Source organism: Chiloscyllium punctatum, chromosome 28 (assembly GCF_047496795.1).
Source record: "Chiloscyllium punctatum isolate Juve2018m chromosome 28, sChiPun1.3, whole genome shotgun sequence".
In the NCBI taxonomy this organism is placed as follows: Eukaryota; Metazoa; Chordata; class Chondrichthyes; order Orectolobiformes; family Hemiscylliidae; genus Chiloscyllium; species Chiloscyllium punctatum.
In genome coordinates, this window is record NC_092766.1 from 46,577,577 (window position 1) to 46,591,980 (window position 14,404).

General features: G+C 46.4%; 1 protein-coding gene and 1 long non-coding RNA gene across 3 annotated transcripts in view; both read left to right on the top strand.

The window, feature by feature from the left end:
* LOC140454071 (uncharacterized) overlaps positions 1–4,680 on the top strand; it is a 59,800-nt gene extending 55,120 nt beyond the window's left edge. For both annotated transcript variants that reach the window (XM_072549023.1, XM_072549022.1), the window contains 2 exons: positions 2,098–2,247; positions 4,265–4,680. In XM_072549023.1, the coding sequence (XP_072405124.1) occupies positions 2,098–2,103 (6 nt within the window). In that variant the 3' untranslated portion in view covers positions 2,104–2,247; positions 4,265–4,680. The remainder of the gene's footprint in view (positions 1–2,097; positions 2,248–4,264) is intronic.
* Positions 4,681–5,269: 589 nt separating this feature from the next.
* The window catches only part of LOC140454072 (uncharacterized), a 15,182-nt gene continuing 6,047 nt past the window's right edge, over positions 5,270–14,404 (top strand). Inside the window, exons 1-2 of the long non-coding RNA XR_011952604.1 lie at positions 5,270–5,491; positions 7,144–14,404. The exon at positions 7,144–14,404 is cut by the window's right edge and continues 6,047 nt beyond it. This is a non-coding gene — a long non-coding RNA (uncharacterized lncRNA). The remainder of the gene's footprint in view (positions 5,492–7,143) is intronic.

The window sequence follows — 14,404 nt, forward strand, 5'->3', positions numbered from 1 at the left end:
CTTGTTTGGCCGAAGTACCTGTTCCCATGCTGTAGGGAACCTAATCTAAACTCTCCCTCTGTGTTCCATATTACTGTCCCTAAATATATCCCTCTATCCATAAACAGCCCCATACCCTTCAAACCTCCCAGTCACTGTGAACTCCCACAGCTTCAACATCCCTCCTTAACTGTGTAACTTCTTCCAGTCCTGGAACACTCTGAAAATGTGGACATCCTACAAACCTCCCTATCTGGGTAATCCTCTCAGGACCCTGTAAAACCCCCGATCTGTGGAACCAAGTCCAATGCTTGGGACTCTCCCGATCAGTTTCTATAAGACTTACTATCTCTGTAACATCCTCCCGTCGCTATCACCCGCCCTGTCAATGTAAGCTCCTCCGGTCTCCCCACCAATATCATCATCTCCATAACCTTCTCCAGCTCTTACACCCCTATCTGTGTAAACGTTACACTTCCCTACAACCATCCCTAAAGCAGAAACCTCCTCCGGTTTGTGCAATACTCCCTATCTGTGTTAGTGTCTCCAGGATCTATTGCTGTTCCTGTCTCTGTAAGCTCTGACAGATTGTACACCTTTCCGGTCCATATAATTTCCAGAACCTCTGCAACTGACATCAGCAAATGTTTTCATTAACTACAGCCTTCCATATCTCTGTTCGTTCCTCAATTCTATACAACTTCATAATCTCTGTAAATAACACCATTCCATAAAATACTCCCTGTCTGCGTAAATTGCCCCAATCCTGAACTAGGAAGGCTCACTGTCCTTTTGATCACCTGTAGTACCTTCAGATCTCCCTGTGTCTTTCCTGACTCCATTGAATACAGCTCATCTCTGTTAAAACTCCTCAAACTAATATGTTACTCCCCATCTCTGATATTCTTCAGTCACTGCAATTCTCATTCTTTATCTCCAGAACTTCCAGTCCCCCTGATCAATGTAAGGCTATTGATCCCTTGCAGCATGTTTAACACCTGTAGCTGCCTCCAACTCCTCAATGCATCCTGTCGCTGTAACCTCCTCAAATACTACAGCTCACTGTCTTTGTAATATCTTCCAGTATCTGCAACCCTCTCGATTTCTGTAACCCCTTCCAGAACAGCACTCTACATCTCTGTCTAACTGATGGGAATGCTGTAAACCTACCTCACTAACATTCTGAACTCCTGCAGCCCTACAACCCTCATTATCTCTGGCTCCTCCAATCCCTACACTTCTCCCTGGCTGTGTGAACTGATCCAGCCCCTTCAAATCTCCCTATTTCACTCACTCCTAAAGCGCCAACTATTATCCATGTCAGTGTAATTCCCAGCACCAACAATCCTCCCGGTCTCGAAAAAACTCCTGAAGCTCCAACTACCACCCCAATCTGTGTAATCTCCAGTCCATCTAATCCTTCCTTTCTCTATAAGCTCCTGTAGCTCCAAATACCACCCCTATCAGTGCCTACAACCCTCCCTTTCTCTAATAACTTCTATAGCTCCAACGACCACCAATATCTGTGTAATCTCCAGTCCCGACAACCCTCCCAGTCTCTGTATCTCCTGGAGTTCCAACGACCACCCCTATCTGTGAAATCTCTAGTCCCTATATTCCTCCCGAAATCTGTAACTCCTTCAGGACTGACAAGCCTGTAACTCTCTTTGATATCTTTCAGCCCGTCAACTCATCTGATCTCTAACCACCAACAGTGATCTCAAACCACCCGAACTCTGTAACATCCTCCAGTCTCTACAACCCAGCTTTTCTCTGTAGGCTTTTGTATTCCCCTTTAGCTCCGGTTACAGATCCTTGCTCAGGAAAACACTGTCTCAGTACCGAATCTGTAAGAGCAAAAGGATCTTCGGTGTATCCATGCTTTTGCCTCGTTTTCTAAAATTTAACGACTGCAAGTTCAACCTTCTCCACCTCTTCTCATCAAGATCCCTCCATTTTGAAGACCAGTCTGGTGAACCTTCTCTGGGCTGCCTCCAATGCAAGGGCATTTTCACACCAGATATGGGACCAAACCTGTTCTCAATATTTTCAGTGTGCTTTGATTGGAGTCCTCTATAGTTGTTACAAGCCTTCACTATTTTTATTCTCCATTCCCAGGGATAAATGCCAGCATTCCACTTGCCTTCTCTATGAACTGCTGGCCCAGTATGCTGCCTTTCTGAGAATTATACACAAGGATTCCCAAGTTTCTCCGTGATGTAGCTTTCTGCAGTTGACCTGAAATCAAGAGCTCACAGCAATAATCAGGTAAGTGCTGGAATATATGGGAAACGATATGCCAGAAATGCCATCTACACACTTAGAAACCTATGGAATAAGCACTGCCCATAAAACCATCATGTTAAGGAGTAGAATTAGGCCATTCGCTCCATTGGGTCTATTCCACTATTTGATTATGGCTGAAATATTTCCTAACCCCATTCTCTCACTTACTGCCTGTAACCCTTGATCTCCTTACTCATCAAGAAACTAGTTATCTCTGAGTTAGATACATTGAATCACTTAGCATCCACAGCCCCATGAGGCAGTGAGTTGCACAGATCCATCACCATCTAGCTGAATAAATTCCTCCACATCTCTATTCTAAAGGGTCATCCCTTCACTCTGAAGCTGTGTCCTTGGCCCCTAGTCTCTCTTGCTCGTGGAAACATCTTGCCCCCGTCAACTCCATCCAGTCCCCTCAGTATTCTGTAAGGTTGAATTAGATTCTGCCACCGCCTCTGAAACTTCATCAAGCGCAGAACCAGAGATTTCACCTGCTCCTCATATGGCACGAATTTCATCACTGGGATCTTTCGTGGAAACCTATTCCTCGTAACCCTTCACATCCTTTTTCCGGACTCTGAATGTGTAACGTGTACAGCGTAGTCGCAACACTGACCCCTGCGTAGCTCCCCTCATCACAGTTCCCATCGTGAAAAAGACCCCTTCCTTCACACTCTCTGCCTTGTGCCAATCAGACAAATCCTCTATCCATACTCAGCATGTTGTTCTGACAGGGAAATTTCATTTCACAACCACTGCTGAATTTATTTTTCTGTCTGGCTGTAAACAGCAGAGTTTCCCCATTACCTTCCCATCTGTAATTCCCTGGAGAAGGTGGTGGGGAGCTGCCTTCCTGACCCACTGCAGGCCTTTGGGTGTAGGGACAGACACAGTGCTGGGAGGATAGAGCGTGGCTTGGAGGGCACCTTGGAAATGCTGGTGTTCCTCTGCACCTGGAGCTCCTGTCCTTCCAGAACTTCGGAATAGTGGTTCCGGGTTTGTAAAGTGCTGTTGAAAGGGCCTGCCTGAGTGACCTCAGTGCTACTTACAGATCTTTTATTCCTTCATTCATTCATGCACATGTGCTTTGTTGGCTGAGCCAGCATTTGTTGGTGATTTGGAGTTGTCCCTGAGAAGGTGGTAGTGAGCTGCCTTCCTGAGCCCCTGCACCAGCCGTTGGAACTGGTGTTATCTGTGAACCTTCCAGCAGGCTCTACAACACTCCTCATGTCTCTAACTGCACACAGACAATGCAGCTGTCCCTTTTATATCTGACATCCTCCCCGACTTATAACTCTTATAGTTCCTCACACTATCTCACCTCTTCCATTCCCATCTGTGCTAGAGATCTCTAAAATTTCTTTATTCTTGTTTAAACTTCTGATCACCTAAAACCTCTCCCTTTTTAAATTTGTAACCCATTCAGTTTCTGTAACTCTCCATATAACTGCAATCAATGACAGCACAGGTTCCCTTCCTTAAATCTCTGTAATTACAATGGTTGTATGAGTTAACTTGGCACTTTTCATCCTCCTTATCCATCTTAGCTCTTCCAGCCCCTACAATCCCCACTATTTGGAACGCTCCCATTGTCTGCACCTCCTCATGTCCCGAGGGTCCTTGAACACCAGCAGTGCTCCAAACGTTTATATTCCCTCCAGTTACTGCAAGTCTTCTAACTCTGTAACAACCAACAGTCTCCAGTAGCATACAACACTTGTTGACTGTCAATTTGCATTTGTTGAAGTCTAACATTTCTGTCAGCAGCTCAGAAAAAGCCCTTTAGACTCTAAAAAGCTCCGTCATGAACAAGCCACCATCTCTCTATTTCCTTTGCCTTCTTCAATGGCTGGAACTCTCACTGTATATTCCAGTAACTTGCCTTAGTTGCTGCAGATCTGCCTATGTCCCAGATAATCTGTTCCATCCCATGTAGCTCGCTCAATCACTGTAATACCCTCTGCTTTTTCTAATCCTCCTCTTTTCCACCATTTTCCAGCCACAACAGCGATCCTGTAAGAGAACAGTACAGAATGAGATGTTATAAATCTCAGCTGAGGCTTGAGGCCTACCATTACCTGGGAGTCACAAGGGGAGAGAACCTGAGAGAGAGCAGCCCAGAACAGGCGAATATAAATCAGCAGCGAGGATCGAGACCGATTGAGATTTGAAGTTGGAGAAACAGCAGAGCAGGAAGCTGGAAACCAACACCGAGTCACAGAGGGAGTGACCATGTGAGGGAACAACTTGGGACAGGAGCTTGAGGCTAATTCACACCTGGGAGTTACAGAGGCAGCAAAGTGGGAGGATATCAATCAGCACTGAGGATCGAGTCCCAGTCGTATCTGGGAGTCACAGAGACGGTGATCCTGTGAGGGAGCAGAGTGGAGTGGGAGCTGGAGGATTACACGTACCTGGGAGTCACAGAAACAGTGACCCTGTGGGGGTGGGGGTGGGGGTGGGGGGTCAGAGTGGAGTGGGAGCTGGAGGATTACACGCACCTGGGAGTCACAGAGACGGTGACCCTGTGAGGGAGCAGAGTGGAGTGGGAGCTGGAGGGTTACACGGACCTGGGAGTCACAGAGACGGTGACCCTGTGAGGGAGCAGAGTGGAGTGGGAGCTGGAGGATTACACGTACCTGGGAGTCACAGAGACGGTGACCCTGTGAGGGAGCAGAGTGGATTGGGAGCTGGAGGGTTACATGTGGGGAGTCACAGAGACGGTGACCCTGTGAGGGAGCAGAGTGGAGTGGGAGCTGGAGGATTACACGGACCTGGGAGTCACAGAGACGGTGACCCTGTGAGGGAGCAGAGTGGAGTGGGAGCCGGAGGATGACACGTCCCTGGGAGTCACAGAGACGGTGACCCTGTGAGGGAGCAGAGTGGAGTGGGAGCTGGAGGATTACACGTCCTTGGGAGTCACAGAAACAGTGACCCTGTGGGGGTGGGGGGTGGGGGGTGGGGGGGGGGTCAGAGTGGAGTGGGAGCTGGCGGGTTACACGGACCTGGGAGTCACAGAGACGGTGACCCAGTGAGGGAGCAGAGTGGATTGGGAGCTGGAGGGTTACATGTGGGGAGTCACAGAGACGGTGACCCTGTGAGGGAGCAGAGTGGAGTGGGAGCTGGAGGATTACACGGACCTGGGAGTCACAGAGATAACTTCCTGCTGCTGGGATCTGCCTGCACTGAGTTTGAAAGAAGTGCAAGCGCCATCACAGAAAAAGCTGTAAGTTCATTATCTGATTAATACACCGTTATTGGTGACTGTCAGTTAATTGCTATAAGTTAGCAAATTTACTTTTTGAACTTCTGAAATAAGGGTTGAACACAGAAATAAGAGGGAGAAGTGAAATTCTCAGCCAATATAATAAATAAACCTCAGTAGGCCACATTGGAATAAGGGACTTAACCATATTGTTATTTCCCTGATGTTAATTTCATTCTTAATAATTAATCAAGTTACTCCAGACGTTGCATTTTACGACATTGCAAGACATGTTTGTCAGATGGAAAATGTGTTCTGTTACATTGGGAAGTCATAGCCCCTACTCGTGTCCTAGATGGACACTGGGTCATGGAGCTCAGACAGGGACTGGAGACTCTCTGGGACAACTGTGATGCTGAGAATTAGGTGGATAGCACACACACAGAGCAGATCACCCTGCATACATGACGGCCTGGAAGAAGGGAGGGTCTGTGGGACAAGACAATCGAAGGGAAACATTCAGGGAATGGAAGAATATCCTGATATCTTCGTCCCAATAAAGTGTCCCAGTTTGGGAGCTGATGAAGGTGTAGGCTGCTCAAGGGAGGGCAGTCAGAGCCATGTCTGTGGCACCACAAGCAGCCTGACTGTACAGGAGGGGAGGGAGAAGGAAGGAGGGGCAATAGTCACAGGGGAGAGAGGAAAGTGAAGAAGGTGTCAGTGTGTCTGTAATTCCAGGAGAGTGGGGTTAAGAATGTCACTGTGTCTGCAGGACATTCGTCTGGGGGACAGTGAGCAGTCAAATGTCATGTTCATGTTGGTAGGAATGACCTGGGTAGGAAGAGTGAAGTGGTCTGGGCATCAGAATTTAGGGAGCTCCGTGGATGGTTAGCAAGCCGGTCCACAAATGTAACAATCCCTGGAATACTCCCAGTTCCGTGTCCAAGTGAGAACAGGAATCGGAGTTTTAGGTAGATGAGAGTGTGACTGAAATGGTTATGCAGCAGGACGGGCTTCAGATTCCTAGGACATTTGGACAGCAGCTGTACAAGCTGGATGGGCTAACGTGACAGAGCTGGGACTGAATGTCTTACGGGGTGTTTGGGACGGATTGAAAATAACTTGGTGTGTGCTTAGGATCCAAAAAGGAATAGTAGAGGAGACTACCAGAATTCTCAAAATAATGGGAGCTGCAGTTGGTACTAATTTACAACAACAAATTTATCAGTGGAAGATGGAGTAAGAAAGAAAGCCTTAATCTGAGGTACTCTGCATGGACGTGAATATTCGGAGTTTGGAGAGTTCGAGATGCAGATTGGTGTGTGGGAATCTGATAGACTGATCACGGAGAGTTGGCTCAAGGAATGGCAGGACTGGGTGTTAAATATTGCTGAGTATAAAGGATTCTAAAATGATAGAAGGGAAGGAAAACGATGAAGGTAGAAACATTGGTTTAGATTAGAGTTAGTTAAGGCGTCCAAGAGAAAGAGGATCCGTCCAAGGACAGAATGAATTTGGCTGGAGCTACAGAACAACAAGTGTACAATTTCACTGTGAGGTATAGTCTGTCTACCAGCAACGAAAGAAATGTTGGAGAGAATAAATATGCAGGATCTTATGAGAGCGATGATAATAATACACTTCGGTTATACTGAGAAACTTAATGTTTCCAGATACTGGTGGTGAAGGGTCTCAAGGGGCAAGTGTTCCTGGATTACACGGAGGAGAGCTGACAGCAGGAGTATGTATCCAACCCAAGACAGCATGTACTATTGGACCTGGTCCTTGGGAAAGAGGTGGGGCAAGTGGATCCAGTGTCGGTAGGGCAACGTTTTGGGGTGCAGTGATCATTTTATTGTAAAGTTCTGGATGATGGTAGAGAATGATATGCAATAATTGAGAGTGAGAAACATTAGTTGACTGACAGCAGCCTTCAATGGAGCAAGAATGAAACTGGGAAATTTTCAACAAGGCCAGTGAAATGGTAGCTTTAAATAGTGTGAACCAGATCAGATGTAGCTGTCATTATGGAGATGTGGCTGCAGTGTGACCATTTATACAGGAAGGATAAATAGGCCAACACAGTGAAGTAGCATTGTGGATAAAGGATGGGATCAGTATTATTGTGATGGTAATCAATTCACACACTACTCCTCCCTGCCCTCACCCCTCATCCCTGCGTATTAATCCCATCAGGTACTGGTAAACTTTGAAAACTTCAGAAAATAGCACAGTATAAAAGTGATGACTCTGTCCACTGTCTGCATTGGACGAGATGTAACGTTGTTTTGAAAGCCCTAGTTCTGTCTCCCAGGACACTGTAGGACGTCAGGTGCAGATCCCGGTACCTCTTTCAAATGGTTTGAGAGTTTCTGCATCTACTCCGCTTCTATGTGTGACTCCCAGATCCTGACCATACTCTGGGTGAAATAACAACTTTCCTCATCACTTGTCTAATATTTCAACCAATTACATTAAATATTTGCCACTGGTAACTGAGCTCTCCAACAGGAACAAGGTATTCTCTCGCTTTCTACCCATGTCCCTGACAATATGTGCACCCCAATCAAATCGCCTCGCACAATCCAATTCCAATCTTTCCTCATAACTGCACTTCCACTGTCACAGGGTAACGGATCTCCTCTGTACCCTCTCCAGTCCAATTCCATCCTTCCATGTGATGGGGTGATCAGAACTGCACACACTCCCCAAGCTGTGACTGAACCCATTATGTATACAGTTCCAGCATAAGTTTCCTGTTCTGAAATTCTGCACTTTGGCTGACAGAGGAAATGATGCCATTTGCTCCATTAACAAGATTATTGGTGTTTCCAGCTACCTTCATTTATCTGCCCACACTGACCATGCTCTCTATTTTGTATTCCTCTCTTTTATTGATGTCACCAAATGCCTTGCCTTGCACTTCTCTGGGTTTTTTTGCTTCATTCACCTGGACCCCATAGTTTCTGGTTTTAAATAGTCTGCCATGGGATCTTTCGTCAAATCCAAGTAAGTCACATGCAGTTACAAGTTACTGCCTCAAACCGACACAGTCAGATTAATTACACACGCTGTTCCTTGAACAAATCCAGACCGCCTGTCCTGGAGTCCCTGGGACTTCCTCAGTGACCGTTTATCCACTGTCTCAGAAGACCAGCCGTGACCTATTCAGTCAGTCCCTTGCTCCACATTAAAAAAAGTTGTGGTATAAGCCATTCTCCTGTCCTCCGGCATCATCCCTGCATCCAGTGAGGATTGGATAATGTAGGTAACTGTAAGGCAGGAGATTTTTCCACGGCTCCTTTTAATATTCTGGAACATCGTATTACCCCTATTTTAAGTATTTGAATCTCCTGCATAATTCTCCGCTCCAAGTTTGTTGCTCCCAATATTTTATCCCTATTTTGATTCAGACAGACAGAGGCCTAAACCATCTTATGATTTGGTCAAGTCTCATTTTATTCGGGTTTCATGGAGGGTTTCTCTCCAGAAGGTGAATTGCATTTTCTCATGATACCATCCCCAATCTGCTTCATTAACTACTCTCCCTGCCCGTGAAGTCTTCCTCTCATCTGACACTAACGCGATGATTTTCCCCTTTGTCATGAGAACTGCCCACTGCCTGGATATCCCAGAATGTATCGGACTCCCTGTTTCCAGGACCCACCTTTAAAAAGTCATTTTACTCTTGGATTGTGAATCCGAAACTGGCCTGGACATGGCAGAGGGGGTAAAACTGGGGGTCCCCATTGTGGACAAGCCCCTGGTCCTGGTGTATGACATGGTGCATGAGAGGGACATTATCTTCCTCCAGGGCTGGCAGGGGAAGCTATGACACTAGACCCTTCGAGCTTGGTCTGAGGCTGGCCCCGGGTCAGTGAGGTGCCAGCCTTCTGGGTGAATGCCCAGCAGTGTAGGAAGGAGGTCACAGATCTTCTCCCCTCTACCAGGGTATGTGGCACCATCTGCACTTTATGACCTCACCCTCTCTCTCTGTTACTGCACCCACCTTCCACCAAGGCTCATGTTCTCTCAGTGATTGCAGCACCTTCTCTCAGTCTCTCTCTAATCTCTTCTCTGCCCAACTCTGCCTGGTGTCTGTGCTGCCCACTCACTCACTCAGAACACCTCGACACCTTTCCCTCAGCTGTGCCAGCTCTAACAGCTGTACCAACCACTTCAATTTCCCTAATCTTTCTTTCTAATTCTCACATTCCGGAAGGAACCATCCCATATTTGGGTACAAAGAGTGAAGAGGGATATGGGATCGCCAGCATCTGCAGACCTCACTGTCTCCTCTTTATCAGATGAGCCAATGGAGTGAAGAATGGCAGATGGAGTTTAATGTAGATCAATGTGAGGTGCTTCATTTTGGAAAAGCAAATCTTCGCAGGGCTTATACACTTAATAGTTTAGTCCTAGGGAGTGTTGCTGAACAAAGAGACCTGGAGTGCATGTTCATAGTTCCTTGAAAATAGAGTGGCGGGTAGATAGGATAGTGAAGAATATATTTGGTATGCTTTCCTTTATTGGTCAGAGTATCGAGTATAAGAGTTGGGAGGTCATCTTGTGGTTGTACAGGACATTGGTTAGGCCACTTTTGGAATATTGCGTGCGATTCTAGTCTCATTCCTATCGGAAGAAATTTGTGAAACTTCAAAGGGTTCAGAAATTATTTACAATAATGTTGACCGGATTAGAGGATTTGAGCTACAGGAAGAGGCTAATCTACTGGGCTGTTTTCCCTGGAGTGTCAGAGGCTGAGGGGTGACCTTATAGAGGTTTATAAAGTCAGCAGGGGCATGGATAAGAAAAACAGACAAGGTCATTTCCCTGAGGTGGGAGAGTCCAGAACTAGAGGGCATAGGTCTAGGGCGGAGAGGTGAAAGATTTGAAAGGGACCTAAGGGGCAACGTTTTCACACAGAGGTTGCTGTATGTACGGAATCAACTGCCAGAGGAAATGGTGGAACCTGGTACAATTACAACATTTAAAAGGCATCTGGATGGGTACATGAATAGGAAGGGTTTAGTGGGATATGTGCTGGTAAATAGAACCAGAATGGTTATGATATCTTGTCGGCGTGGCCGAATTGGACCCAGGGGTCTGTTTCAGCTGAAAAGTGTGTTGCTGGAAAAGCTCAGCAGGTCAGGCAGCATCCAAGGAGCAGGAGAATTGATGTTTTGGGCATAAGCCCTTCTTCAGGAGGTCTGTTTCTCTGTTGTAAATCTCTACTGCTCTAATTGATTCCCACTGTCCATTTACAGCCATACATTTCATTCTGTGTCCCTGTTTAGCTTGGTCAGTTCTCCTCTCAAACTCATGTAATTGGCTTTGTTTCTGATGCTCGGGTGTGCTTTATGGTCACTTGAAAACCTGATAATCTCTTTGAATTCCACTATATCGCAATCTCTTGGAGGATCTCTGTGTGACATCACTCCTTCACTCATCTTCATCACCAAATGGTCGATCTGAAGTAGTGACATCCCGAGCCATTTGCACAATATGTTATTCAAAGAAACATTGACAAACACATTCAAAGAGGAGCTCGGATAATATCACTCTTGCCAGGGTGACTGTACCAGATCATGCAAAGATTGAAGTCTCCCAAAATTATCATAATGCCTTTGTACAAATTCCATTGAATTTCTGTTTAATGCAGGGATGAGCAATGAAGTGCTGCTGGCAGCCTAAAGAAAAGGTTCATCTGCTTGTGTTTGTGACACATGGGACCCAGGGTTCACATTCAGGCTGATTCAGCCACATCATGTGAGACCACATGCTTTCTCTGTAATGCCTTTGTTATTGATTACTGTCAGGGTTACCCATCCTGTACTCCCATTCTGCCCAAGATCCCACAAAGTTGTGGACCATTGTATATTTATGTTCCACCTTTTGTTCACCCTGTAACCACATTTCTCTGCTGACTAAATCGCATTTAAATTTGTGTCATAAGTATATTACCTTTTTGCAGATATTTTGGCAATTCCAAACGGAGCAACATTATATTTTACTCTTTCCCAGAATGTCCTGTCACAGCCCAATTCACTGATGTACAGTTTTAGTTAAACTCTGTCCCTTCCTGTTCCTTCCTGCTTGTCTTCAGCCACATTCCCATGCAGTTCCGATGAGTCACCATTTCTCTTTGCATTTGGAAAGCTCCTTTCACCTGAACCCTGTCCCTGCATCATCTCTGTCAGGAGAAAGCCCTGTCCATAGACCTGTGACATGATTGGCCAGGACACTGGCCCAAGCAGGGTTGATTTTAATTCGCTCGTAGGATATTGCTTCTCTGGCTGGCCAGCATTTCATGCCCACCCCCAAACTACCCTTGACCAAAACCAAACCAAACCCCTCCCATAATCTTGCTGTATATCCGATGCTGACGACTCTCCCCGTGTGTAAATTGCTCCAGTGTCGATAACATGTCCAATCTCAATAATCTTATCCTGCATCCGTACAATAATCCCTATTTCTGTCGTCTTGCACAATACATACAGTGCCCCTGTCTCTGTAAAATCCTCCAGCCTGGACCAACGTACCCACCTGTGTACCTTCCCCAAGCCTCAAGAGAACATGAGATCACTGTAACTTTCTGCAGGTCCGATCACACTCCTGCCTCCTGGCCTAAAGCATCACACGACCACAGTAACCTTCTCCCAACCCTACCGACCTCCTTATCCGTAAAAACACCTCCAGACCCTTTTCAAACCACAACAGCACTCCACATCCCTGTTTGCTCCTCCACTCCCTACAGCACTCCCAGCACCTCAAACATTCTCTCTTTGTGTAATTCTGCAATTTGGGGGAACACGGTGGCTCAGTGGTGAGCAATAGTGCCTCACAGCGCCAGGGACCCAGGTCCGATTCCACCGCTGGGTGACTGTCTGTCTGTGTGGAGTTTGCACATTCTCCCTGCGTCTGTGTGGGTTTGCTGCGAGTGCTCCAGTTTCCTCCCACAGTCCAAAGATGTGCAGGTCAGGTGAATGAGCCATGCTAAATTGCCCATAGTGTTAGCTTCGTTGTCAGAGAGAAGTGGGTCTGGGTGGGGTGCTCTTTGGAGAGTTGGTGTGGATTTGTTGGGCGGATGTACCTGTTCTCATGCTGTAGGGAATTTCATCTAAACTTTCCCTCTGCGTTCCATATTAGTGTCCCTAAATATATCCATCTATCCATAATCAGCCCCAACCTCTTCAAACCTCCGAGTCTCTGTGAGCTCCAACATCCCTCCTTAACTGTGTAACCTCTTCCAGTCCTGAAACACTCTGAAAATGTGGACATTCTACAATCCTCCCTATCTCCGTAATCCTCTCAGGACCCTGTAAAACCCCTGATCTGTGGAATCAACTCCAATGCTTGTGACTCTCCCGATCAGTTTCTATAAGACTTACTATCTCTGTAACATTCTCCCGTCGCTATCACCCGCCCTGTCAATGTAGGCCCCTCCGGTCCCCTCACCAATCTAATCGTCTCCATAACCTTCTCCAGCTCTTACATCCCTAACTGTGTAAACGTTACACTTCCCTACAACCATCCCTAAAGCAGAAACCTCCCTATCTGTGTTCGTGTCTCTAGGATCTATTGCTGTTCCTGTCTCTGTAAGCTCTGACAGATTGTACAGCTTTCCGGTCCGTATAATTTCCAGAACCTCAGCATCCGACATCAACAAAAGTCTTCATGAGCTACAGCCTTCCATATCTCTGTTCGTTCCTCAATTCTATACAACTTCATAATCTCTGTAAATAGCACCATTCCATAAAATACCCCATGCCTGCGTAAACTGCCCCAATCCTACAGTGAGAAGCCTCACTGTCCTTTTGATCACCTGTAGTCACTTCAGATCTCCCTGTGTCTTTCCTGACTCGATTGAACACAGCTCAGCTAACGTTATAATTCCTCGAACTCTTACATTACTCCCCATCTCTGTGATATTCTCCAGTCACTGCAATTCTCATTCTTTATCTCCAGAACTTCCAATCCCCCTGATCGATGTAAGGTTATTGATCCCTTGCAGGATGTTTAATACCTGTAGCTGCCTCCAGCTCCTCAAAACATCCTGTCGCTGTAACCTTCTCAGATACTACAGCCACAGCCTGTAATATCTTCCAGTATCTGCAACCCTGTTGATTTTTGTAACCCACTCCAGAACAGCACTCTACATCTCTGTGTAACTGATGGGAATGCTGCAAACCTGCCTTCACAGTCCTCACTAACTCTCTGAACTCCTGCAGCCCTACAACCCTCAGTATCTCTGGCCCCTCCAATCCCTACACTTCTACTTGGCTGTGTGAACTGATCCAGCCCCTTCAGTATTCCCTATCTCACTCACTCCTGCAGCTCCAATTATTATCCGTGTTCTCCTGCAGCTCCAACTACCACCCCAATCGGTGTAACCTCCAGTCCCTCCAATCCTCCCTCTCTCTATAAATTCCTGCAGGTCCAATTTCACCCTATCTGTGTAATCTCCAGTCCCGACAATCCTCCCTTCTTGAGCCACCGCACCAGCCGTTGGAACTGTTGTAATCTGTGTACCCTCCAGCAGGCGCTACAACACTCCTCATGTCTGTAACTGCACACAGACAATGCAGCTCTCCCTTTTTTATCTGACATCCTCCCCGACTTATAACTCATATAGTTCCTCACACTATCTCACCTCTTCCATTCCCATCTGTGCTAGAGATCTCTAAAATTTCTTTATTCTTGTTTAAACTTCTGATCACCTAAAACCTCTCCCTTTTTAAATTTGTAACCCATTCAATTTCTGTAACTCTCCATATAACTGCAATCAATGACAGCACAGGTTCCCTTCCTTAAATCTCTATAATTACAATGGTTGTATGAGTTAACTTGGCACTTTTCATCCTCCTTATCCATCTTAGCTCTTCCAGCCCCTACAATCCCCACTATTTGGAACGCTCCCATTGTCTGCACCTC